The sequence below is a fragment of the Genypterus blacodes genome, unplaced genomic scaffold, assembly GCF_046128005.1.
Source record: "Genypterus blacodes isolate CSIRO-AG114 ecotype Tasmania unplaced genomic scaffold, CSIRO-AGI_Gbla_v1 ptg000039l_1, whole genome shotgun sequence".
Classification (NCBI taxonomy): Eukaryota; Metazoa; Chordata; class Actinopteri; order Ophidiiformes; family Ophidiidae; genus Genypterus; species Genypterus blacodes.
In genome coordinates, this window is record NW_027466852.1 from 807,408 (window position 1) to 835,000 (window position 27,593).

The window sequence follows — 27,593 nt, forward strand, 5'->3', positions numbered from 1 at the left end:
GGTACAGCAAGTATAAGCCTTTATTGTCATTACCCAGAGTATCAACATTTATATGCATCTCTAATGCAATTCAATGCATTTACAAAGAGGAAAGAAGAGAGTATGAAACAGGAGCTACAGGCACAACATGAAATCAAATCAATCCCCATTACACACTGCTAAAGTACTCATGGATTTAATGAGGTATTTATTCTTATCTAAGTAGGCATGCATCAACATGAACAAATGATGGCACAAAAACTGGGAAAACAGGACACGGGAAATAAGTCTGTGCTGTGAAAAAAGCAACTGTGAAAAAAGGTGCACGGGTCAGCAAGTGCTGCTCTGTAGCTACATGATTAAACCAACTACAATTGCTATTTCATGGTAACACTGATTCATAGCACAGAGTTGGAAGAGACCAGTCTTATTCATTCACATTCATGGTCTACAAATTGTTTTCTGAGAGCATTCTAAATGCTGGCTTATTTACAATAGATAGCAATAAGTATGGACAGCCATATGTCACTGTCAACTCTATTAATATGAAATTGGTACGTACCGCTTTGCTTCTACAATAGACTAGTATACTAGTCAACACAAGCCTATTTGTTCACCAAACTGTTTATTGTAATCAGTCATTTAAACCAAACCGTTGTGAAAAGGATTAATGAATATTTTGGCATAACCATAAACCTTTAAAATAGAAAAATGGAATGGTTGAAACATCATACCTCTCTTTATAGAAGAAGTACGTTATATGACTATGCTGCCAAACCCAAAACAGTGAGTGTGTTAATTTGGTAAAGGAGCAGGGGTTAGTCTGTGCCCACCCCCCCTCTGTCTGCCGATAAGTGGTACAACCGGCAGGATATTTATAAGAGACACGCGCGTGCAACTCAGCTCAGCCAGCTACAGACACCGAGCTACAGACAACGTATTATAAAGCTAATATCGAAAAGCTGTAACAATGGAGTGGAACGCGATGGAAATCAACCCTGAGGTGAACCAATTACGACGTTTTCCCTTATAATTCCACTACCCAACGCTTCTCAGGCAGAATACTCACCCTTTGTCTGTATTTTTTTTTCAGATGCTCAACAAGGTGGGTAGCTAACCATAAACGCTGAGTCACGACGGCGTTTTGTTATCTATTAGAACAAACGGGCAGGTAAGTTAGCTAGCTGGTGCGTTACTAGAGACCACCAAGTCATTACATCGCAACTTCAACAAGGACCGAGGTGGCGTTTTCGTGATGTTTACAGTTGAAATGCAGGTGGGAAGTTGTATTTTTTTAAAGTAAAATATGACTACAAAGAGGATAACCGTTTAGCTAAGTTTAGAGCGCAGCTGCATCACTCACTCCCTCCCTGCCCCCCCCCCCCGCGCTCTGACCGGCGTCTGGGATGAAGGGTGTGGTCACTCTGGACCGCCACATAGCGCAGCATCGTGTTAGAACACCGGGCCCAGATTCAAAGCAAACCGGGTTGAAAACCATCTATGGGGTCGCAGGATATATTTAATTATGGCTTGACAAATATGACAACAGAAGGGATTTAGAAAGTATATAATATATTTAAGAAAAAAACTTATTGTAAGCTCATATGCTATATGAGCTCATAATGTAAATCCTCTCCACGTTTTTTTTCACATCAGTGGATTTGTTATAATCCATCTTTTTACTGTTTTGTAAATAGAATAATTGAAATCAGATGTGTGTTGTGAAAAAATATGTATTTAAATTATTATTTATTTGACTTTCAAGTTATTTTGGGAACTGGAATCCAATTGAAGCCTGATAGGAATACTGCAGATGTCTCCATGGTTACCTAGATTATTTGACACAGTTTCAAGTATAAATGTCTTTTTTTTTTCTCTTTGTTGTATATTGATTTTGCAGATGTTGAGTAAGCTAGGTGTGGGCGGAAGCTGGAAATTTGTGGATGTGCTGGGACTGGAGGGAGAGCCTTTATCTGATGTCCCAACCCCATGCTGCGCCATGATGCTCCTTTTCCCTCTGACGGACAAGGTAATGATTGGTTGGTGGGTCGTAACCGAATCATCACTGTAAGAGTCTTCCTTTGCAGGTGTGACCTCTTATTATCATTATTGTCTTGTACTGAGATTCATAATCACAGAAGGCTGTCTAAACCAGATTTTGCTCGTTTAATGATCCAGTGAACCAGACTACACCAATTGTGCTCTAGTGAGCCAGACCAAATGATCAGCAGACTAATGCAACCATAGAACAATGAGCTGAAATAGGTCATCACCACAGGCATTGGTATGATGTTACCAAATGTTTTTGATCCACATGAACTTTCCAGAAGCACAGTTGGCTGCATTATGTGTGACCATGGGTAGCTGACATTGAACGTGCACTGTCTGTCTCTGTATCTCTCCCTTTATTGTATATCAGCATGAGTCTTTCAGACAGCAGCAGGCGGATAAGGTTGCAGGGAACTCAGAGGTTTACTTCCTGAAACAGTCAGTGGTTAATTCCTGTGGCACCATTGCCATGGTGCATGCAGTGGCCAACAACCAAAGCAAATTGACATTTGGTAAGTGCAAATGAAATCGGGCCTGCAACTATGCAGGCAACGTTCTTACTAAAGTATTGCTGTTGTTTTTTTACCTTCAACATAGTGAATTTAGTTCAATATCAATGACTCAGCAAATCGTTTTTACATCCCACTAAAGTCACAAATTCAGGGGTTGAAAGAAGTATATGATTCAAAGGGTTAACAGAAATGTGCCAAGGACCAGAGACCAATGTTTATTTGATTTGTCAGAGTGAATTTTACTGGAATGTATTTTGTCAATTTAATGTGATGTTTGATCATTACATTATTGAATGAGGTAATGCTTCTGTTGTGGAACTTGTTAGATAGTGACTCTGCACTGAAGAGCTTTCTGGATGAGACTGCCAACATGACTGCTGATGAGCGTGCCAAACATTTGGAGAAGAACAAGGTAACTGACACAGATGCTTTGTCATTTTGAGTGGATTTTAAGTTCACACCTGCACTCAATGTGAAAACAATTAAGAATTTGGATTATATGAGGCTGCAGCAAGTACATATTAAGGGCAGACTGTAGATTGACTTGCTTACAGGTAAGTTTAAGGTCAGTGGCGAATGTTTCCCACGCTGTCCATTTGGTAATTTTATTTATTGGTTTAAATTAATTTAGGTAATTACTTTAGTTAAGGATATCCAAAATAATGTGTACAACAGACAAAATAGATATAAACTGAAGCCGCCTCCTCAAAACTTGCCACAACTTCTCTTATGGGTGCACGTTCTGTTGAGCCACTTGGGGGCGCCAGACACTACTGAATGTTTCCCACTGATGAAGGCAGTTCTTTTAATCTTCTGGGTTTTTTTCCCAATACATCAAGGACTTGCTCGTAGAATAACCACCAGTTTCAGCAGCATCAACCTATCCTGAACGGCTGTATTAACGTGTCTTCTTTCTCCAGGCGATCCGAGAGGCTCACGATGATGTGGCAGCACAGGGCCAGTGTAGGGTAAGATGATTTACTGCAAGATCTACAACACATAGCTGACATCAATGGGGGTTTAGAGATTAAACTTTTGCCTCGGCTGTACTTTCGTGGGAGTCTTTGGTGAGATTTACTCCAAATATGTTAACTGTATTTGTGAGTGTGTTTTCTTTGTCTCCCTTTCTCAGCCAGATGCAGATGAAGTTAACTTCCACTTCATTGCCTTTGTCAATGTGAAAGGACAGCTTTATGAGCTCGGTAAGGTTTTGTTTTGTTTTGTACATTCCTGTGTGTTTTAACATAATCCTATCTAAATATGTTTTCTTTTTCTCAGACGGAAAGATGGATGGTCCAGTGAAACACGGGGCTACCAAAGATGGAACCTTCATAACGGTACAGTTCATTCTGCAATCATCATATCATAAACTGAAGAAATGTATGTTCCTTCCTGCTTAAGGAGGCTGAGTCAATATGGGAGAGTTCTGTGTTTCAAAGTTTACAATAGTGGGAAGAGCAAAGGATAGGAACACATTTGCTTGTACACAGAAGTACTAATTAAATGTCTACATAGCTCTTACAGCTAGGTTAGTTTGAATTTAAGTTATCCAGTCTGTTGCCAGTTTTGATTATCAAATGAATGGAATGAATGATTGGAATGCCAGTACACAATGCAGCCATCTAAATGTTGCAGCATTAACATAAGAAATCACAGTGACCATTATTGAAAAAACTGGGACGATGTCTGGTGTATTACATCAAACGGCCACAAGAGGGCTCTGTGTGTCTGATTGCTATAACTAACGGTTACATTGATTTGAGTGAATCTCATCCAGTGGTGGGAGTATGCAATCAATTACATGAATATTTAAGATATGAGTTGAAGCAATGCAGTCATCGTCTTTGCAAAAGAGGAGAACAGTTTAAAGAAAAAGCACTTTGACCTTTGGTATTACCAGTGAAATACACTTACATTTTTAAAATAAAATATTGTTATCAAATATAAATTACTCTATATTCTTATCTACTCTATATCTATTATGACAATTTGGTAAATGTCCTTGTTTCCTTTCTTAGATTAGAAGATCTACAGTATGTTGATTCCATTTCAGTGTCCGGTTTAAACAGGACTTGTCTGAAGTGAACGCACTGTAGTTTCTGACTTTTGCACAATGTCAGAGCAGAACTCCCCCATGTTATGTATGATGTATTGAGGGCTTTCTCATGGAGTTATTGGAAGGGAAATGTTTGACCTCTTTATGGAAGCGAGCCGTTTTCCCTGCTTCCAGTCTTTGTGCTAACCTGGGCTGCACATGTTCAAGGCTTACCTTACTTGATTGAACATGCGTACGTATCACTATTGATTGTATTTGTGTTTTTACAAAGGTTGTCAATGTTCAATCCAGCTTAATTCCCGTTCTTTCTATGCGTGTCTAGGATGCAGCAAGTGTGTGCCGTGGATTTATGGAACGAGAACAAGGAGAAGTGCGTTTCTCTGCAGTGGCTCTTTGTCACAGTTAGATCCTTGGTAGGACACAAAACCAAACTGTGCAGCACATTGTCCTCCAGTACTCCCGTGGCAAACACAACCCCCAGGCACACAACATGACCTGTGAACACATACATCTGCACACACTGCGCTATAAAGGACATCTTTCCCCGTATTGTACCGTCTCATCTCATGAACAAATCAAAACCTTATCAAACGTACGCACAAGTACACAGCCTGAAACACACACACACACACACACACACACACACAGTGAAAACATGTTCCTCCTTCCACTAACTCAAACTGATACAAGCTTGCCCACTTTTCTGTGTTGTCTTAGTAATGACAAAATGAGGTCAGATGGCAGCAATGCTTGTGTGCGTGTGAGCTTGTTTGCATCCTTGCGTATGTTATTGTTTGTGCGTCTACCGAGCTGTCAGCAAAAACCTGATGCTTAAGTGCCTTGTGCAAGTGGGAAGGGAAAGGCACAGAAAGTGTTCCAAAAAATTCTTCAAATGGCTTGTTTCCTTCAAATGTGTGGCTTGGTTTACGGAGAGATGACATTCCTCAGAACAACCCAAATGTGTCTGTGGGAATAATTAGCCATTGTTCAGAAAACAATGTTTGGAATAGTTTTCTACGCGCACACTGTGATGGGACGAAGTTATTTTTCCTGCTCGCCTTTTATTTCTGAAAGTTATCGGAACACGTAACGTCACTCACACTTTATTTGGAAACGGTTTTTGAGTAAGGAATCGGAACAATATTCATATTGGTAACAGCACTGTTGATGTGGAAGTTTAAAAACCTTAACATACAGAACTGCCAAACAAAATGGGGGCCCGACCAAATAAAGTGCTATGGTACGTGTGTGTGAGATGACAGTATATGTATGCATTGTTCTTATTGTTGATCTGTATGCCATTTTCAAGCACTTTGTTGCTGTAGTTGTAATTGGTGATGCAGCTGTTGGAGTTCAATAAAGCAACCTCTTACACTTAATCATGACTCACTGGGTTTTTGTGTATGCAGCTATTTTTAGGTGGAAAGTGTGAGTGCTTATGATGCACCTGTTACTAATATGAAACTCAATGACATATGTTCCTGAATTGGCATTTGACTGGGTTGAATCTGTAATATGGCACGTTTTCCTTTGCTATTTAAACTTGGGACTGATAAAAGTGGCTACATCTTCCTGTTCATCACTCTTTGTTGCTTTACACCCCAGTTTCCGAAATCATCTTTTCAACCCACTTCCTTCCCATCTTCTACAATGAGAGCAAGTGGAAGAGTGTTCAGCTTAAATAGTATTACACAGTCATCATTTTTCTTTAAATTGGTTTGAATTGGCACGTGGTTACTTAATAGACTGTCAAATATACTCCGGGTGAGGATCAATTTAGGCCCCGGATGTTCCACCACTTTACACGTACGGTTTATCAGCTTTTCACACGAGTAGACTTTGTCGCTCAGTTTCACATAAAGCAAAGCTGCATAACCCCACACCGAGCTGACCCCTGGAATAACGGGACAACCCCCCCTCTCCCATCAACAGCCTCCCTCCCTCCCTCCCTCCCCCCGCGGCTTCACTCACCTCCCCCGCGTACATTCCTCTCTGCGCGCTCCCGTCTAAAGTGCACAGCAGCGGCTCTGAACTGCGCCTCGCATGCCCGCTGTTCAAACTCTTTATTTATTTTTAGTGCCCCCCCGGTTCGTGTTGCAGGCTGGAAGTCGCCACCACACTGTTCCTCTTCCTGTGTCTGTGTGTGTGCCACAGTTAGCCTGAGCAGGAGCGGAGGGGAGGGTATACGGTTGGCTCTCCCGGGCACAGCTGCGTGTTTACGGCTAAAAAGCGACGAGGCAAGATAGCGGATTGACGGAGCTGGGAAGAGTGCAGCGCAAACACATCCAGCTATCAACGATCATCATCTGACAGATTCTCCGCTCCACAAAAAGCCCCAAGCCCGGTGTCGGTAACCTGCTCGGACATGGCCAGTCCCGCAGCGATAGATAGTGACGTCCAGGATGCTGAAACGGATCCAACGGAGCCGAATCACCCGGAGCCCGCCTGTCAGGAGGCTCGGAAATGGATAGAGGTGAGTGAAGTGACCGCTGGGCCTGCTTAGCTACTGTAAAATGGGGACAACAGCGGCTCGGAGGCTCATTCGTTGGCATATGTCGTACTTTGAGACGGGATATAAATACATGCTGCACCGGTGCGCCGTCACCTGTTGGGAGACGCTGCAGTGTCCGGTTACCGTGCGGGACAACGAGGCTGCTGCGGACCAAATTGTTTTGGACAACTGGGATGCGAGCGTGGCGCGTTATGTCAAAAGTTTTCACATATGCGTGACGTTTATCGACACAGAAAAGGAAGTGGGGGCTCACAATGAAATAATGTCAAACATAAATAGACACTAAAGCGAAGATCCATTTTAAGGATCTTCTTTTCATCTTGCTGAGCTGCATGTTTTCTTTTGCTCGGAAAGAAGAAACGCCTCCTTTTCAGGCACGAGGGGGAATCTGGTTGCCATGGAAATGAAAGCAGGCCAGTATTTATGCGAGAGGAGATGCTCCTGTACCCAGATCGGATCCGTCGGATGAGCTTATCGTCTGTGATTCGCTCCCATCATCTGTCCGGTTAAGTGGGGCTCTGCAGCCGCCTCATCCCGGGTGATGAAGCCTGATTTACCCCCTGAGCTCCGTTCTGACCTATTTTTTTCTATCACTGCAGCCCTGTCCTCCCTTTAACACAGCTACATGCCCTCATAACTCAGATGGGATGGTGGTGTAACAAAGGGACACGTTATGGGAACACTTTTGGCTTTAATCTTGCACCATTTGGCTTGGTGTTCACACGTCCCCCACAGTCTGTGCAGACAAGTTTATAAGACAGACTGTGGTAGGTAAGAGAAGCTGAGGGAGTGTTAGTGTGGTTTCACTTAACTCTTCTTTTTAAGGTCCAGAATTAAAATGAGCTGGAGATCAGTAAAGGTGCATTAGACTGTCACTCAGGAAGTAATTTGGGGTTGTGCACTACTACTACTACTTCTACTACTACTACTGTGTTATTAAGCCTACTCTCTCACTCACTGATGGTAGCTTTGCAGCATCAGTAGTGAGCACACACACAAACACTGCAGCGTTGGTTAAAGCTGGTATCTTAATCTCCCCTCTGGCTTTGCTCAAAGTGCTGCTCTGTCTGTCTCTCTGCTCTTAATTCTCCAGTTATATTCAGGATGACTGATGTTTCTAGGGTTGTATTTATACTCCCTCACAGGTGGGGAGGATTCGCGGTTAACCATGCCACTCTAAGCTCCATGCTTTTTCAGTCTGCATGTGAGCGTATGCAAAGCACATGCACACACAACCATGCTGATGTATGGCGCACGATGCTGCTTTCACACTCTCCAAACACGCCCAGGGTGAGTGAGGCTGGTCACTATGGAAACATAACACAGGCAGCCACTCAGGTGTCACTGTTTCCAGGGGGCAGTAGAGCAGCGGCCTGTGTATCATCACACAACCTGACCAGGAAGACACACTTAGGCTGCTGTCTTTGTCCAGAAGACACAAAGATGGTTTTAGAGACTGTGTGTCTTAAACCTGGACATGACATTCAGCAAGTTTTAGTTTGCTTACTCCTGCTGTGACATGGCAGGAATCTGACATACAGGGGATATGAAAAGCCATGTGTGCATGTGTGTGTTTGTGTGCACCTGATGTAACAGCTGTCCAAAGCAGATTAGTACGAGTGGTCTCAGCCAGCCAGCTGTGTATGCATGAGAATCAGCGTGAGAGACAAGAGTCAGAGCGTGAGAGCTGAAATTCCTGGATCCATACATCAAATGCAGCATAATAGAATTTGAGCTGAGATGACACAGACCTGCTGTTGGAGTCATTTAAGTGTTTGTAAAGACAATACTTAACAAGTTTGTGAAGAGTGTCGTACTATACTGTTCAATAGAAGTCAGACTTGAAACAGTGTGACCCCAGCCACTCACACGCTTAATTACTATGATCTCTTTCTCTCTCTCTCTCTCTCTCTCTCTCTCTCTCTCTCTCTCGTCCTCCCCCTGTTTTTCCAGTCTGCTCTGTCTGCCACATGGACCATCTGGTCACACCCCTACAGTGTTTCATGCTTTTAAATGCAGCAGCACCTGCGATTCAGTAACAAGCTTTTTTCTGTACACACCAGCGAGGCTAGCTACTCTACATAGTCCCGACTCATGCAGCACACATAACCTCAGACCTCTTTTATCACAGTTGGTCCACCTCAGCACCTCTGCGAGCCCAGGAGACTTCCTGACTCTCCAGTGCTCAACAAAGTGTGTCAGCTGCAGCATAGTGGCCCCAAACACAAACGCATTTTCGTCCAGGACGGTAAAATCCTAGCATTGTGACAGTGCGTAATTATAGCACATGGAATGCTGAGATGGAACTTCTTCCAACTAATCCCTGAGCTATCAGTTAGCTTTTCGTTTATTCTGCAACTCTTCTTCCATCTTTTTACAATCGTTAAAACAACACAGAGACACAAACACAAACACAGACACAGACACAGACACAGACACAGAAACAGACAGACACAGACACACACACATGCCTCAGAGTTTACATGTGTCTGCTGCTGCCATTCACCCCAACAGAGCAGAGCAATCCGCCATGGGGGTGGGAGAACGGAAGGGTCAAATTACCAGAGCTGAATCTGAAATCCCCCCCGAGGCCCTTGGTTTAGGAGACATGAAGGCTCATTTAACACACACATTCTGTCCTTTGCATTTTTCTCGCATGCTATTTCTTTTTCACACACCTATCATCACAATAACTTATTTCTTTCCTTGAGCTATAGGGCAGGAGCACGTGTGCTCACACCACTCTTTGTATATTTAAATTTCAGGCTGGTAAAGATAACCAGCATCATTACCTCTACTCGTCCCACTACACCTTCATAAAAGTGTAAACACAAACACAGTAGTGGTGCTTTCTCTCAATACTGTCTTTGGTCTGTAAATTATGCATGGCCATGCTGTAAATGTTTCAGTGACCTGGAGTTAAACCTTGGTGTGTGTGTGTGTGTGTGTGTGTGTGTGTGTGAGTGTGTGTGTGTGTGTGTGTGTGTGTGTGTGTGTGTGTGTGTGTGTGTGTGTGTGTGTGTGTGTGTGTGTGTGTGTGTGTGCGCGTGTGTGTGTGTGTGTGCGTGTGCGTGTGCGTTTGTGTGTGTGTATGTGTGCATGTGATGAAAGACAAGGAAAAGAAGGAGATGCCAATGGGAAACATCTGGTCATCAATTATAAAACAAAAGACAATAGGCTATTTTCATAGTGGCTGATGCACTCTGTGTGTGTGTGTGTATGTGTGTGTGTGTGTGTGTGTGTGTGTGTGTGTGTGTGTTTCTGACTACATCTATCACACTAGCTCAGAGTAGGTGTGTAAAGTTTGCAGGTGTATGTGCAGGAGCAAGCATTTGAGCAATTGCGAGAGTGTGTGTCATGCAATTGCAGTTAACAGTTATGGTGTTAATTGCCATCTGTGTCGATGAAGATTGTCCGTTCTCTGCTGTGCTTCGTTACACAACAGCTCCTGTGTGTGTGTGTGTGAGTGTGGGTTGATGCAGTGGTAGCCTACACACTGTGTGACTGTTACATTTTGTGCTCTCTCCCCTTGCTGCCTTTACACAGCAGAGAGAGGATGATTCAGGTTCTTGTCATGACTCCTCTAAACTCACACTCGGTGCTGTAAAAGCAACCGAGTACGAGCTCACATTTTCGGAGAATGAAAGTAGGACACAGGGCCGCGTGTCGTCACCCTGCCATCTCTCTAAATTTGTCCTCACCGAAGCAAAATGCAGGGGGAAGGATGGACGGATCAGGTTCCTCTGCTAGGGACAGTGAGACACCGTATTCCCATTTCTGTAGCACAATGAAAGCTATATGTCTTTTAATGACGGCAATGATATCGATCAGTTTAGATTTTGTGCTATGTCACACACAATTTGAATGTCGACATGAATAAGAACAACAGCACAAGACAAAATGAAGGAATGCTGCTTTTATATGAGGCCAGACATCAGACGACTTACTTGCGCCTGATGTTATTCTAATATTAATGTATTCTCCATAATGTCTAAAGAGGTCACAACAGTCTCTTGCTGTCTGGCTCCTCCTCTTGCTCAGTCCTTATTATTGTGTCATGTAAGGTTGTAGCTGTCACATCACAAGGTTTGAAATGAGAAAAAGGGACAGATGACATCATTTGAAGTTATATATGTGCACAGACGAGAGAGAATCATCTATTGTTCTAATTTACTTCAACTTCGATCACATCTGTCTCCAATTCCTGTCCCCCCTCTCTCCCCAGGCTGTAACAGGGAAAAGCTTCGGGGACAAGGACTTCCGCAGTGCACTGGAGAACGGCATCCTGTTGTGCGAGTAAGCCCGCCACATCATTCCCGTGCCATTTTCTGAGGCATAGAGAAGCGTCCACACGTGTAGATGATATGGACAGATTGGTTGAACGTCTCCTGTAATCTTCTTCATGCAGGCTTCTGAGCACAATCAAACCCGGGCTGGTCAAGAAGATCAACAGACTTCCGACTCCCATTGCCGGGCTGGTAAGAGGACGATCCTCAGTGTCACACTCAAGTGCCCAGTAAAGCAAAGTGTGTTTGTCAAAGTGAGAAAATCCCTCCCTGACTGTGTCTCCTAGGACAACCTGTCTGTCTTCCTGCGGGGTTGTGAGGAGTTAGGTCTGAAAGGCTCCCAGCTGTTTGACCCTGGGGACTTGCAAGACACGTCCGTACGGGCCAACTTAACGTAAATGGGCGTGTGTGTGTGTGTGTGTTTTGTGATGTATTTGTACATTTGTAAGAGGTATCACATGACAGTATCATACCCCCTTCTCCCATCCTCTGTTTCTCTAGGGACTCTGACTGTATCCGCAAACAAAAAAATGTGAGTTTTCTCTCTCTCTCTCTCTCTCTCTCTCTCTCTCTCTCTCTCTCTCTCTCTCTCTCTCTTTCTTTCTTTCTTTCTTTCTTTCTTTCTTTCTTTCTTTCTTTCTTTCTTTCCTACATGTCCTACATTGCTCCCGTACCAACAGCATGTGTCCGTCTCCCTCAGGTGCTGAACACGGTGTTTTGGCTGGGTAAAGCTGCGAGCGGTTGTGCCTCCTACAGTGGCCCCACGCTCAACCTTAAGGAGTTTGAGGGTCTGCTCAATCAGATGAAGGCGGTGAGTGTGAACGGTGAACAGGAAGAAAGAGGGAGAGAGAGAGAGAAAAGCAGGCAGATGGATGTGTGGAAGAGGTGCGGGAGAGGGGGTGAATTTGTGAGTTTCCTGTCTTTGTTGGGACAGAGGAGAGACACCTGAGAGAGGAACTCGTTCGTGTTTGTGTAGCAAGTTAGCTCCCCGAGTTCCAGGGGGGAGAGACAGAAAGGAAAGCAGGATATGAGTGAAGAAAGATTAGCATCTTCCTCCAGAGTGTCCTTTTTAAGGTTCTGTAAAGTGACCTTCTCCACTACCTCCCCGCTTCATTTCCTCCCTTTTGAAAAGGTGTGTGCATGTCTGTTTGCAGGAGTGTGAGGAAGGAGGTGAGAGCTCACAGAAACGCTGCGTAAGAGACAGTGGCTACGACTGCTGGGATTCTGAGAGGAGCGACTCTCTGTCACCACCACGACACACTCGAGACAGCTCCCTAGACAGGTGAGGGACGTCTGTGAACACACACACACACACACACACACACACACACACACACGCACCACAGATGCATAGCTGTCACTTTGTGTCCTAAAATGTCACTGCTAACTCCAAAATATATCAAAACGGTTTGCTGATGTTTGTGTCGTTGACAGTCTGGACTCCTTTGGATCCCGCTCACAGCACAGTCCCTCTCCCGACGTGGTCAACCGAGTCAACAGTGACGGTCAGTGTTGCTAACCGTGTCTCTCAATCCGGAAGGGTTCATTAATAGCAGTAACACAAAGCCACTCCTCCATAAATAGTCAGACTGCTTTCCTCCGGCACGTTAGGGTTTTAACCTTGATATGTCATCGCCAGTCAGAGCGAGTGTAGACAACAGCTGAAGGTTTCAGCCAGTGTGTGTGTGTGTACATGCTTGGTTTACATCTCTGTAAGCATGTGCCTGCCCCAGATGCAACAGCTGCTGGTCTAAGTAGCAATGAGTGCAGATTCTGACCTGGGAAATTCAGTCTGAGGTCAACATCCTGCCTGTCACTTGTGATGGTGTGAGAGTAGCGTCCTGTTTGTGTCTGTTACATTGACAGCTAAATATGAGCGCAGGGTTTCCCTAGCAACCAGGAAAAAAAGAAATTTTTCACTTCTATGTTCAAGATTTACAAGGAAATCCTCTATTCAGAGTCAGAATCAGAATCAGAATAGCTTTTATTGCCAATTAAGTTTACACTTAAAAGCAATTTTTTCTGGTTATTCTTGGCCCAATCAGACAACCTGGAGCATTCTCGAGCTCATTCTCAGTGAAAATATGGACGAAATTCTATGATGAAGACGCAGTGCAGGTTCCCCCGTTAAAAGTCCTGAAAGTACTTCCATCTTTGTTCTGCCTCTCTTTCCTCACCTTCCTTATGTTCTCCTCTCTTCACGCTCTGCTGCTCTCTGTTGCCCAGGGCGAGGCAGCGACTCGGAGGCCGACGCCTCGAACAGGAAGCCAGACGTGCGTAAGGACGACATGTTGGCCAGACGGACCGCCAGCATGGAATCGAGAAGCTCCCTTCCCTTTAACCAGTTTCTTCCCAACCGAACTAATGCCAGTTGCTACCTGCCGGCACCGCGGCGTAGACCCCATGCTGAGGAGGGAGAGCAGCGAAGGTAAAGTCCTACACATGCAAGAAATGGGTTGAACGAAAAATCTGTCATTTATTTGCTGAGAATTTTCCGCTAAAGGCTAAAAACAGAACAAAAGTCTGTTCTTAGACGTTCCCCATCTCTAATCTCTACCTGCCATCACACACCACTCCCCCAGTCATCCTCAAGTCACCCCAGAACAAGGTGAGGGCAAAAGATTTGGAATGCACAACAACAACAAAATGCCCAAGACTGTCACGTGGGCACCTGAGAACAATGTTCTCCAGGAGGAGAAGCCGGAACAGGAAGAGGTGAACCAGGACAAGGAAGTGCAGGAGCAGAGGAGGCTGCAGAGATTGCAGAAAGCCGGGATTAAGGTTTTGCCCGCTGCCGTTCGCTACAGCAGGTCAGCGAGGATGAGGATGAGGATGAGGATGAGGATGAGGATGGGGATGAGGATGTGGATGTGGATGTGGATGTGGATGAGGATGATGATGAGGATGAGGAGGAGTTGCTGTGGTTTATGCTCGCTAACCTGCTAATAGTTGTGATGGGAATTCTGTGTGCAGTGTGTCATGGTTCTGCTGTGCTCCACTCACACACTCTACCGCAGTTGGACCTGTCCTTTAATGTAGCGAGGAGATTGAAGACTAACTGCTTGGTTAGTATTTGCAGTTCAGTGGAGAGGAGCTGCTTGTTGGTTGAAAGATTGAGTGAGTTTCAGCACATTATATTCTGTTCAAACCTCGGGCGGTGAGCTGTATGGAATGTGACTAACAACAGGATTGCATCCCAAATAACATTTGTGGCTGGACTTTGCACGTCTTGTGAAAAAGCCTTTTGAAGCATCTCTGAAATAACCGTGCCCGTCTCCAACCTCAGCCATCACATGTCAGAGGAACAAGAAGCAAGGTCGCCGTCACCAAACATCATTCTTCGCTGTGATAACGAATTCCTGACGTCTCAGAAGGCCGCGTGGGATTCCCCCTCCGATGGCGAGGAAGAAGGAGAGTTGCGGAAAGTACCAGATGTTCAAAGAGACGATTTGGCGTCCAGGCGAGCTCTTCGGGGCGCCGTCGCTCCAAAGGTGCACCAGTTTGTCCCACAGCCGGTATGTAGCGGCAGAGACCAAGAGCGCTGGGAAGGCATCAGACGAGCCTCACAGCAAAGCCTGCAAAATGAGACCAGGTTAGCACAACCTGTGTGTGACCGTGAATGCATTTTCCTTTTTCCTCCATTTCACCTTACTTCCTGCAAAATATTCACTCCCATTTTCCCGCTCTGTCTTTCTTTGGCTGTGCGGTGGCGGTGTGTATATCTGGGTCACAAATGTGTGTGTGTGTGTGTGGGTTCCGATGTGAAACGTGTGCTGTGGGACGGATCTGTGCTGGATCTGTGAGCAGTGATAAAGAAGAAGTCCCCAACATCATTACACGCAGGGACAACCCCTTTCTAAAGTCCGCCACTCGTCACGAGCAAGAGGAGAATGAGGAGGAAGAGGGACAAGAAGAGGACAGGGTTGACACAGTGCCTAATAAGCAGAAGGATGACTTGGCTCGTAGGCGGGCTCAGAGTCGGCTCCTCCCTCATAGAGGCGGACCAGTGAGCTTTGCTTCTGCGCCCATGAGCCAGGCAGATATGCAGAAGTGGGAAAGACTCAGGATGACTGAACCCAGGTGCCAAACACACACACACACCCCGCGCGCACGCACACACACACACACACACACACACTCTGTATAGACATTTACTGACACCTAGTGGTGATTAAGGACAACAACAGATTTCCAAAGTGCTTTGTGTGCGTTACATGCCACAAATTGCAAAACTATTGTGAAAGGGCTTTTGTTTGCCGTCATGTCAGTAATCAATCATATTTAGTGTCTTATTTTATCTGTTTCTGTAAGCAAACATACATATCCCCCTGCTTAGTCTCCCTTCTCTCCCTTTCACTGTTGCTCCCAATGATCTCATCTGGCTGTTTACTCCTCATTATTGTGCACTTCACTCCTCTTTGACAGGCATTGAAACAGAATGGGGGAAATTGGCAAGTGTTTGTGTGACCAGTCGAAAAGGAGAAAGTTGGCTGTGAGCACTGGTTTGGGTGTGTTTGTCCTCTCAGCACTGATGTCATTAGACAGGATAAAGAGCTTTGTGTGTTGCCATAGCGGCACCAGGGAAATTCGTAGCTACAAAAAGGGAGAAGACAGCAGCGTGTTGTATATGTGTGACTGTACATCTGATGAGTTTCAGTACAGCTGCAGCTTTACTTGGTCCCTCTCTGTCTGTCTGCTCATATTTCCTGTCTGAGTCATCATTTCCACTTCATCCTTCATTTCTCACCATGACCATGCTGATCCTCTGTCTGTCCAGTTGCTCACAGTCTCTTTTCCACTCCAACTTCTTTTCCCCTTGGTTGGTTGATGGTGTGTGTGTGTGTGTGTGTGTGTGTGTGTGTGTGTGTGTGTGTGTGTGTGTGTGTGTGTGTGTGTGTGCGTGCGTGCGTGCGTGCGTGCGTGCGTGCGTGCGTGTGTGTGTGTGTGTACGTGTACGTGTGTGTCTATTTGTGAGCTTGTGTCGACAGTGAGGCTAGCCCGGCCCCTGTGTGTCAGGCATGTCTGGAGAAAAATAATGGAGGTCCTCTCAGCGCCACAGCAGAGGCTGGACCTGGCCATAGCAAAGCGGTGACCTTTGGGGGTGTGACTGAGATCGAGCAGCTGATAGACACTTTCACGTCAAAGGAAGGGGAGGAGACAGAGTTGCTTAGGCGCCTCCTTTCCAAGGCAACTGTTGTCATGCCTACCATTGGCCTGGGCTCCCAGCTTTCAGGGCGGGAACGCAGGTATGGATGAGGCTCAATTCAAGACAACTAGACATCAGCTAGAATGTAGACACAAACTACAGCGGCGTAGAGCGGCTTGTTTGTTTGGAGTAGTGGTAGCTTGGCTGCACGTCTCTGCATTGCACTGATTTGCTTGTATTTTACTATGAAACAAAGGTGTGCACTCACACACACACAAACACACACACACACACAAACACAAACACAAGCACAAGCATGGGCACATGTGTTTATCTATGAGACAAGCAAATGTTTGTGCCAACATCTAGTGGTGACATAACTCAGGCTTCACTTCACAGATGGAGATCACATCACTCAACATGTTTGATTTCACTTAATTTAACATTTGCTGATATTGCTATATTGGAGAATATTGATTACAAACTGTACCAGTCTAGTTAGATTTGGTTCATTCACACTGCTGGTTAATTCGCAGCGGCGGTGTGTTTTTACACACTTTCCAGCATTTCAGATCAGTCCCGGGAAGACGAGAGGTGAATCGCCTCCCTGCCGCCTTTGTAGTGCCATTGGGCCGTCAAGTGACTCGTTCCTCATGTAACCTGGCATTATTTGTAACCTTTTTCATCACTGACTGTGTGTCCGTTCCCACACATACGTTCCATATCATTACTGATCCAGCCAATGTTACTCGATTCTGAGTGCAGAGTTACACTGCTGAGCATTCCCTCTCTGGCTTACACACGCCACTATCCCCCATTCACCTCTGTGTGAATGAATGAGGTCATAGTGTCTGCCCCTGGCCTGCTTCTCTGCATGCTCCTGCTTGCATTCAATCATCAGTTTGGTGTTGCTGCAATTAGAGCTTCATGTGACACTCTCACAGCCAGGTGGAGGGAGCTGACCTCAAGCTTAATCCAAACCCCATTGCTGACGTTCCATCCTTGACCCCTGAAGTCCCTCCCACTTTCGCCGAGTTGGATACACGTATAGCTCAGTATGAAAGGACAACAGAGGAGGAAGAGGGGAGGCTCCCAGATCCGCAGAAAGATGACATGATGGCCAGGAGGACAGGAGTTTTCCATAAACAAAACAATGCTACAGTGACCTACAACCGCTTCCTGCCTCTGCCGGCTTGCAGGCGCAGCACACAGGTGGACGTCACCACTGATGCTGCTCCCCGGAACAAAAAGGAAGTGCAGGCAGACAGGAACAAGACTTTGATCAGCAGGTGGGCTGAGATTTGTGTGGTCCATTGTGTCTTAACAGTGTGTGGAGAGCACTAACAAACGGCGTGCCGTGCGTACAGAGAGGTCCTCCAGCTTGTTTATGGTCATTAAAGGAGTTTCTCTCTTAGACCGGAGCAACAGCAACCCATGGAAACAACTCCACCTCAACCTGACACCATGGTGATCCGGGCTCAGGAGCGGGAATACAACGGCGGCGAAGATGAAGAGTGTGACGAAAATGGACCTGAGCCCGACGCGGTGAAGGATGATATGATGGCACGAAGGACCAGAACGTTCCACAAAGTCGAAGCGCCCAAAGCAAATCGGGGCTTCAACCAGTTCTTACCGGTACCTGGATCGGCCAAGCCTAACTCCAGCACATTGTTTGGTATCAGCCAGATACAAAGAAGGTTTAAAGCCCCATGTAACACAAGTGAAAGGTATTTACTTTGGATGTGTCTGCTTGAGTGACTTCCTTTTGACATATCAGTCAACTCTAACATTCCTGATCTTAGTTGTAAAGATTTGTGGTGTTCACAGTTTACATGGCCTGCAGTTCTAACAGTAGTGTGTCCCTGCGGTGATTGAGGGTCCAGGCTCACTCCATGGCTTTGGTTCCCTGTCAGCATGTTTGAGTGCCTGCAGCTGGAAACCTGGTGTGGTTGTCTTTGTATTGTTTGTGTATCAAAGCTACGGTTTGACTTTGACTTTGATTGAATGATTGACTTTGCTGTCGTGGTTGGATTTTGATGGGTTTTGGTTTTGGTTTGATTTGGAACTAATCCGGGCCTTGTTCTGGTCTGAGGTCTAACCTTGGCTTTGTCTTTGCCGGTGTGGTCTGCAGAGTTTTTGATTTGACCCTTTCAGCTTTATCTCCTGTCGACGGATAATTTTTTTTTTAGCAGCGTTGTCACCTCGTCATCAGAGCCCTCCAAAGCCCCAACGTGCACAGGGGTGACGGAGAGGGTCGAGGAGGAGGAGGAGGAGGAGGAGGAGGAGGAGGCAAAGCTAGAGGGACACATGGCACTCACAGAAATGACTGAAGCGCTCGCTCCTCCGTTGCTCGTCCCCCAGCCTGGTCCTCCTGCTCCCCAGCCGTGCGAGGATGCAGACTGGGTAAAGCAGAGTGGGGAGAAAACAGTTGAGGGGAGGGTGGAGGACAGGAGGGGGCTCGCAAAAAACCCCTGGATGGACGATGAGGACCTGCCGCCCATGATGTGAGATGCCCCATGTCCCTTCACTGCATGCGTCTTCTTCACTTCCCTCCCCAGACTTGAATACAATCTCAGCTGTAGCGTTCATCCCATCTGCTTTTATGTCGCAAATGGTTACTGCCTACGAGTGTTTGTGTGGGAGAGAAGGAGGGAGTGGGAAGTGCTCAACCGAAGCGTTGTGTGACATTAGCACGACTCTTCATCGCCGCTGCCTCCTCTCACTTATTTTATTCTCTTACTGTTTTAGGATGAGTCGGCGAGTCGCATTTATGTCTGAGGACACTGAGTAAGTCCCAGCGTGAAGCGCGGCTTTGCGTCTGCATGACTAAGAGTTACTAAAGACACTGTGCATGTTTGATATCTCACAAATATGTGCATATATGGTGGAGTACACAATTCTGTATATTAACCTCATATGCGTTTGGTTTGGTTTCTAGGCTACAGCTCACTCTTCACATTACGCCTTTCATTGCCATGCTTTTGTTTTTGTTCTATAATCCTGGCGTCCTCATCATCACAATGCATTCTGTATATGTTACTCAACTAACACAGTGACATTAAGTTGAATTAGCACATTTGACTGCCAAATGAAGTTCATTTGCATGGTTTCTTCTGTGATTTCATTGAACAAAGTGAATGCAAGGTCAATTGGAAAACAAACTGAGCTCTTGTTTGTGTGTGTGTGTGTGCGTGTGCGTGTGCGTGTGTGTGTGCGCCTGTGTGTGCGTTATCCTTATTGCATTCAGTGGCTTGCACAAGTTTACGCCGTCTCTTTCCCGTCTAGGAGTGTGAGTATGACTGACATGCAAAACCAGGATGAGGTGGGGCATTTACTGCCTGTGAGCCAATCGCGACTAGAGCGCATGCAGGAGCAGCAGGGCGACTTAGGAGAGGAGGACGACCAATGGCAAGACGTAAGCGACTAATGCTGGTTAAAAGTCGGTGTTAGTTACAGATGGGGAATACGCTATTAGGCCATACAATTAAAGTTGTGAAATTTGTGGACCCGTTTACAGGACCTGGCTCGCTGGAAGAGTCGCCGCCGCAGCGCCTCACAGGACCTGATCAAGAAAGAGGAGGAGAGGAAGAGGATAGAGAAGAGGATGAAGGACGAGGAGCGTGACAGCAGCAACAGGAAAAGCATCAAGACCTACAAAGAGATCCTGGAGGAGAAGTAGGGACAGTTTAGACCAGAGTCTGACAAGTGCAGCCTTTAAAGAACATTTGAATTTTATTAAGCATCTTTGAATAGACAGAGGAAAGGAAAAGACCAAGACCTCCGTGGTTGTCTTCCTCACACCCTCACCTCACCTTTTTCTTTGTTTATCCCTTTTCTTCCAGGGTGCGCAGAGAGGCAGATCTGTGTCATGCGTACAGGAACGCTGCCACACCAGAGGAAGCAGCCATGGTTTTGCAGCACTATGCCCTTCGCTTCACCATCAGCGACGCAACACTGGACAGCCTGAAACTGCCCAGATCCAATCTGGATCCAAGCCAGGTGGACCAAGAGCACAAAGCGGCTCCATCCGGTACCGACTCGGAGACCTCTGACCCTCTGTACACGCCAGACACGCCAGTTATCACAGAGGACCAGAAGCACAAACCTGAAGAGGTGGAAACAGAAGCTAAGCAGGAGAGCGTAGACACCCTCTCTTCTAGCCCTCTGACGCTTAACAGCCCTGCCGCCTCTCCTACCGCCGCCACCACAGCCATCACACACTCACAACACGCGCCACCTCAATCCCAAGAATCCGACAAACCTCAAACTCAACACACAGAGTCTCTTACGGCACTCCAACAAGAGCAAGTAGTAGAAGAGCAGCCGCCTCAGACCAAACACGCACATCCTCTTGTCGCACGAGTGTCGCCCCAGCCTGTACAGCGGGCACACACACACACACACCCTCCCCCTCCATCCAGACCCGTGCCACTGCTCGCAGCGAAGCCCTACTCCCAGACGAGGAACACACATGCGGTGTATAAATCTGTCAAGGTGGGTGGCTCCACATCCATGCCGCTGATACATTTCTTTCTCGCCGTAATTCTGACTCTGAATGTGTGTGTTCCCCTCAGATGGACGGGTTGGTGCGATTAAACGGAGACAAAACAGAGGAGAGGCCTATGCCAATCACACCCACCTCCCCACTGTTCTCACCATTGGGGTTGAAAGAGGATCCACCTGCGCCTGTTCAGCAGACTGTGGAGCCGCCTCCCCCTCTGCAGACAGAGAAAGTGACCTCGTCAGGATCAGCAATCAGCTCCCTGATTGGCGGTCGTAACTGCGTTATCAAGACGACCATTGTGACGGAGCTCATGCAGACTCACCTGGAGCCGCTTCCCTCGGACGCCCACAGCAGCGGACAGGTAACAGCAAAGGACAAGTTATAGATACTGTGCTGTTCGACACCGAACACGCTTATGCGTTGGTGCATTCAGGTGCCTACTTAATCGCCTGAAAATTCCCCCTCTCAGGTCAACGGTGCCGTGGGGTCAATAGTGAGACCATTGGAGGAGAGCAAGGCAGCACCAGCTTCATCCCCCAGCACCTTACAGGCATATTCCTCCACTGCATCAGGTAAATAAGCTTCATTTACAAGACCTGTTGCTGCAACGTGTCCCGACATGGATTCTGTCTCTTCATCTGTCTCTTCCGTATTCACAGAGGGACCTGAGGAGGGCGCTTTGACTGTGAGTAGCTCCCGGTCACTCTCATCCTTTTCTGTCCTGGGATGTTCTCCTTCATTCTTGATTTGTCCCTGTCCTGACCCTTTGTCTCTTGTAGCTGTAGTCACTGTAGTCAGACTCGTCCTTTCACCTTTTCCGCTATTTCTGTCCTTTTTTTGTCCCTGCGTGTGTGCGTATGTATGTGTGTGTGTATGGTTGTCGGTCGGGTCTGGTTAGATTGAGACCCCCATGTTGAACTTGGCTAAACGTGTTAATCACTGGGTCTGGGACCCCAATGAGGAGCGTACACGCCTGGAAAGGTGGCAGCAGGAGCAGGAGCGCCTCCTACAGGTACACTGGAGGACTGTGATGTTAATGCATGGCCTTTTGTATTAACCAGCAAACCGAAGAAGACGCAGACTGTCCCCTGGGCTGGTATACTGTATGTGTTGGTGTGTGCATGTGTCTGTCAGTTCGCCAGCTGTAGTGTGCTTATCGAACATGGATGTCTTTGCAGGAACAATACCAGAAAGAGCAAGAGAAGCTGATGAAAGAGTGGGAAAGAGCACAGAGAGAGGTGGAGGAGGAGGAGCGGAGACACAACGAAGAGGTACAACTGAAAGATTCTTAGCAGATTCACATTCTTTCCAGCTTGATCAATCCACACGTGCTGTATGTATGTTGTTTATCTCTTACCTGTTGTCGTTGTTCTCAGGAGAGGCGAATTCTCGAGGAGACCGTAACACCGCTCAATCCCTCTGGACTGTTGATCCAGCTGCAAAGCCAGACGGGGACCAAATCCTCAACTGGAGAGACCAACGAGACGGCAGGCCGAGATGTCCCACCGCAGAATAACAGCCAGAGAGATTTGAAGGAGGATCAGCACGCTTCCAAGCTGCAATTTTTGCAGGGTGAGACACATGCAGAGATACACACTGGTAGATGATGCAGCTGGTATCCATGTGTGAGTGTGACCGCACAGCTTGCTCACACCCGGTCACTGATTGTCGTCATTTATTTATTTATGTGTGTGTGTGTGTGTGTGTCTGTGTGTGTCTGTGTCTGTGTGTGTAGATTCTTCAATCGATGGTGAGCCCTTAAAGAAACATGAACTGTGGAAGACATCGTCTCTGGACCGCAACCCTCAGCTAACCCAGCCACATATTGTTAAGAGGTATGCACTTATGGTTTAGTTTAGACTCTGTGTGTGTGTGTGTTAGTGAGGATGTGGTATTTGTTATGATTTACTTCAAAGTCTTTTTCCTCTTTGCCATAGCTCTAAAAATACACCTTTTCTACTTTCTTTCTCCTAAAAACGAGTATTTGTTCACTGTGGTTTTGGATGCGTTTATGACATTGACCTTATCTTTCTTTTTTTTTTGCGTGTGTTTGATCCACAGGTCGGAATCTGACACTGGTGTGGGCGCGCAGCAGACCTCCTCTTCTTTATCACCTCAGCCTCCCTCTCCCAGCAGGTACTGTGTGACGTCCACACAATGAAGTGAAATGGAGGTAGAGCAGAATTTGTATCAAGAAATGAGTAAATGTGTGTTTGTGTTTGTATGTAGATGTGTTAGTGGGAAGAGACTATGTACTGGTTGCTCTCAGCCACTTGGAAAAGGAGCTGCCATGATCATCGACACACTGGGACTGTTTTACCACATACAGTGTTTCAAGGTATTACACCTACACACGCACACACAAGCTGCTTTCCAAAGTTCCCTAATCCTATAGCACTGTTCAATTTAAGAACCAGCGTCTGACCCTGGATTGAACTGTGTTTGGCTTTCAGTGTGGCGTGTGTGAGGGCCAGCTGGGTGACGCCAGTGCGGGGACCGATGTTAGGATTCGGAACGGAATGCTGAACTGTCACGAGTGCTACATCGCATGCCGGGGTGAGAACACAGACACACACACACACGCACACATTCATTCACTAGCCATTTAACTCTAATCTTAACCCCCACCACTACATTCTGTTCGATCCTAATCTTAATTTTGAATCCTCCTGTAATCTAGCCGCTTCCTAACACCCTGTCATGTTTTAATGTGCAGGCAAAGGTCAGCCCACCACACTATGATGACCTGTACCTGGTCTGGAACCCTAGGGAACCAGATGTCAGTGATTTGGGGCGGAGAACAATCTAGATTCTTGAATAAATTGGACCTTCTGGAGTTTCCTCTGGATACACAAGCAGCTCAATGGATGTTACTGGAAATGAAACTGGACCGCAGGACTCACAAGCAGACTTCAATAAGATATCAATAAGATATCAATGTATTTTAGGCCATTGCACATCCATACTGAAGCATAGTTAGGAGACTAAAATGATCTGTTACACTAAAAGGCTCAACTCTACTGTTTTTAACACTTTGTTGTCCCATATCTGCGTCTGTGGAGCTTCATTAACACCTGCTTCTACGCTGATTATGAGATGCCGCTCTCTCTAAGTGTGTAGGAAAGTGATTCGGGTTGATGAACCTTAAGTAGCTTAACCATTACACTGCCTTACTCATTCTTATTTCATTAATTTTTGCGTTTTGTGTTTACAGTTTTGCATGGAAGACAAACATATATAAGTTATTGGGATTGTTGCTCTGACGGGTTCCTGTGAGGTCGGCGTAGATAGTTCTCATCTCAACAGTGGAGGTTGGACGTTAATATTGCCTCTCCTATGTTGTCATCTTATCTTACGCGAGCGTTTACTTTAGAATTCATTTTACAAGAATGATGCATGTTACTTATAATACTTTTTGGGATTTTAAATATTTTCCTTTGGTGATGCTTTAGCTGTTGTTTAGTCTTATAGGTTGAATGCATCAGTGCCTTATGTAATGAATGTGAGGGCTAGTGAACTGTATGTGCAGGAGTATTTTACACTCACATGGACCTCTGGGCCTCGGCACACAGTGAGTGTAATTAGGGAGTGTGTGTGAGTTCATGCATGTATAGGTATGTATGCAATGTGTGATTTAACTTGAAGCACAGTTCCATACCAGCATAAAATGTTCAAAGGATCAGCACCCTTCGTTCCCGTCTACCACTTCCTATGAGCTAAACCAATGATGCAAAGTTTGCTGCTTCCTGTTTGGAGTGCTCACTATGTCCTACATACTGTCCCCATCTGCTGCCTCTATCACAGAGCCTGAGCTTTGTTTCTTCCTCATCCCTCTGTGACTGCATCTATCTGGAGCAGAGCTTATCCGACAACTTCCTCATCATTCAGAGGAATGGAGTGCTTAGTTCATTGTCTTTTTATTAGTGTCTGTTTGTCAATAAAATGTTTTAAATCTAACACTTCTGGATTTTTCTTCACCCAAAATCATCCAACTATTTAGCCAATGAAAAACACATCTGTACATGAAAGAATCGCATGCTGATTTATGTGCATCTGTAAGGCACAAGAAAAGCAGACACGGCATATTTTGTCCACTTTGATTGCCATAAAGGGTAGAACTGTAACACTGATTTGAATTGATCAGTGACCATAGCTAAGCGGAAGTCTAAAAAGCCCAGCTAGCTCAGTGTGGTAGTGTAGTTCAGCAAAACTTCCAACCTCTAACTGGCACATTGTATGCCGCTACTATCAGCGGATTTGAGGTCATTTAAAGCACTTGGGAGATACGCACTATATAAAGAAGAAGAACAACAACCTTTAATAATCTCAACCCTGGAGAAATTCCACTTCAAATACATGCATCCACACTACATGCAGTTTCTTTGACACTATGCAAATCTTACACACAATGTTATTACACACATGCACCAGAAAGGGCACCGCAGACAGCCAGCACCCGTGAAGCAGGTTGGGGTTAATTGCCTTGCTCATGGGCACCTCGGCCGGGCTACCCTCCGGTTCCCAAACGAGTTCCTTATAGACTGAGCTACTATCGCTGTACAACAATAACATTACAGTGCATTTAGTAAAATATTTGTAGTTGTAATTATTGATACTGATGAGTTAAACAGCTTGCCATAGTGCTACTTGCCAAACGGGTTCAAATCCACAATCATGGCAAGCAGCCAACAAATACAAATACATGCATTTAAAACCTGCTGTTTTGCATAGAGCTGTTGGTCCCTCTGGAAAATCAAAGTTAGGATATCTTTTCTCAAATTAACACAAGTGAAATTAAAATGTACACCTACGGAAATCAATAATTCCCTAAATAGTAGGAATATTATAAACCTCATAATCTTTGCGCTCATTCCGGCTTAGAACTTCAAATGAAGACCGGAACTATTGCGCCAGGAACCAAAGTTCAACACAGACCGGACTAATAACTGTAGACACCGGAAGTTTTTCAAAATTGCTTGTTATGTTGTGTAGCATGTAGGCTGTTTGTTTGTTTTTATCTCATTTTCTTTTTGAAAACGGCGAACATCAACATAAAATGGAGTCAGGGGGACCGTTGCTATATCCAGTATGTACAAATCATTTATCAGCCATCAACGTTAGGCTTGTTCCGGATAGAAGTTCGTCAAACTGTTTAAAGTGTAGCTAGCTAGTCCGGCTAATGTAGCTGCTAAAACACACAAATATATGTTTGGTCGTTTAATATCTTCTTGGTGGTTTCTGGTTTTATATACGCGATGGGCTGTTTCGTCAGCTACTTCCTACTTTCAGTGGCAATTTGACAAAGTCTTAATTTTTATACGACGTCTCTGGCTTAACAACAATGCTCACAAATGTCCTTTAAGCCTGTAGTAAGAGAGAGTTTAGGTCACAAACTTACTCATTTGTTATTATTTGTAATCATCAAGGGAAATGTGTATTATTAAATGAATAACTGAGAGTATATGTCAAAATGATAGTAAGACATGCACCTTGAATGGGTTCGCTTTTAAAATTGCTGGCTCAACACTGACATCTAGTGGCAGCAGCTTTGATTGCAGCCATGAGTCCCTTCGTATATAAATACTTTGCGTCCACCCTCACTGTGTAAAATGTGTGATTTGTTGTTGTTGTTGTTGTTGTTGGCAGGCTGATCTTTCCTCTTTCAGCAGTGTTTCATTCATTCATTCACATTGATTTGTTAAACGTATTATGACATTTCAGTCTATTATTACGTTATTTTTGACTTCCATGTTTACATTTGATGGGAGATATGTGTCTCTCTGTCCATCAAGTATTTGACTGGTTATTGAACCCCTTGCTTGTCTCTTTGTCTCTCTTATCATATGGAGCTGTGATGTGCTATTTGTTTGTAGCGTGCAGGCCCATCAGCAGATATGACACGGAGCACAGAGGAGGACCCCCTGGTGGACGGACCTCTGATATCAGCAGATGCCCTCCACTCTGCCATCAGGAGGGAGTTTCAGACTCTGCCCACACACTGTCACGCTGTCCTGCTGTCCCTGCTACATGTATGATACACACACACGCACACACACAAGCACACACTCACACACACACTCTCACACACACACACACACACACGCACACGCGCACGCACGCACACGCACACAGACAAGCACACACAGACATACACCCACACCCACACACACACACGCACACGCACAAGCACAAGCACACACACACACACGCACACACAAGCAAACCCACGCACACACGCACACACCCACGCACATACACCCACGCACATACACCCACCCACGCGTGCGCGCGCACACACACACACACACACACACACACACACACACACACACACACACACACACACACACACACACACACACACACCCACGCACATACACCCACCCGCGCGCGCGCGCGCACACACACACACACACACACACACACACACACACACACACACACACACACACACACACACACCAACACACAATTTAAAACAAACCATGACTTATTAACACTCAGTTTAATCAAAGAAAACATAATTGAATATTTGCATTATTAAAGCTA

At 45.7% G+C, this 27,593-nt stretch overlaps 3 protein-coding genes across 3 annotated transcripts in view; all 3 read left to right on the top strand.

The window, feature by feature from the left end:
- Nucleotides 1-849: 849 nt before the first annotated feature.
- On the top strand, nt 850-5,975 carry uchl1 (ubiquitin carboxyl-terminal esterase L1 (ubiquitin thiolesterase)). The gene is made up of 10 exons (XM_076147622.1): nt 850-982; nt 1,073-1,084; nt 1,880-2,008; nt 2,399-2,540; nt 2,867-2,952; nt 3,461-3,508; nt 3,673-3,742; nt 3,819-3,877; nt 4,919-5,020; nt 5,084-5,975. The coding sequence occupies exons 1-9, from the start codon at nt 950-952 to the stop codon at nt 5,000-5,002; spliced, it is 663 nt and encodes a 220-aa protein (XP_076003737.1). The 5' UTR covers nt 850-949; the 3' UTR covers nt 5,003-5,020; nt 5,084-5,975.
- Nucleotides 5,976-6,620: 645 nt separating this feature from the next.
- On the top strand, nt 6,621-24,975 carry LOC142996973 (LIM and calponin homology domains-containing protein 1-like). The gene is made up of 23 exons (XM_076148109.1): nt 6,621-7,069; nt 11,334-11,404; nt 11,517-11,586; nt 11,682-11,788; nt 11,896-11,926; nt 12,095-12,205; nt 12,549-12,676; nt 12,829-12,899; nt 13,621-13,822; nt 19,289-19,327; nt 19,826-19,955; nt 20,058-20,215; nt 20,383-21,034; nt 21,115-21,405; nt 21,514-21,616; nt 21,704-21,729; nt 22,223-22,315; nt 22,421-22,616; nt 22,780-22,879; nt 23,106-23,180; nt 23,274-23,382; nt 23,498-23,600; nt 23,761-24,975. Exons 1-23 carry the CDS (start codon nt 6,962-6,964, stop codon nt 23,784-23,786), a joined length of 3,000 nt encoding a protein of 999 aa, XP_076004224.1. The 5' UTR covers nt 6,621-6,961; the 3' UTR covers nt 23,787-24,975.
- A 1,010-nt stretch (nt 24,976-25,985) lies between these two features.
- Nucleotides 25,986-27,593, top strand: part of tmem192 (transmembrane protein 192) — a 6,806-nt gene continuing 5,198 nt past the window's right edge. Inside the window, exons 1-2 of the mRNA XM_076148022.1 lie at nt 25,986-26,130; nt 26,918-27,073. Coding sequence (XP_076004137.1) covers nt 26,101-26,130; nt 26,918-27,073 — 186 coding nt within the window. The 5' untranslated portion in view covers nt 25,986-26,100. The remainder of the gene's footprint in view (nt 26,131-26,917; nt 27,074-27,593) is intronic.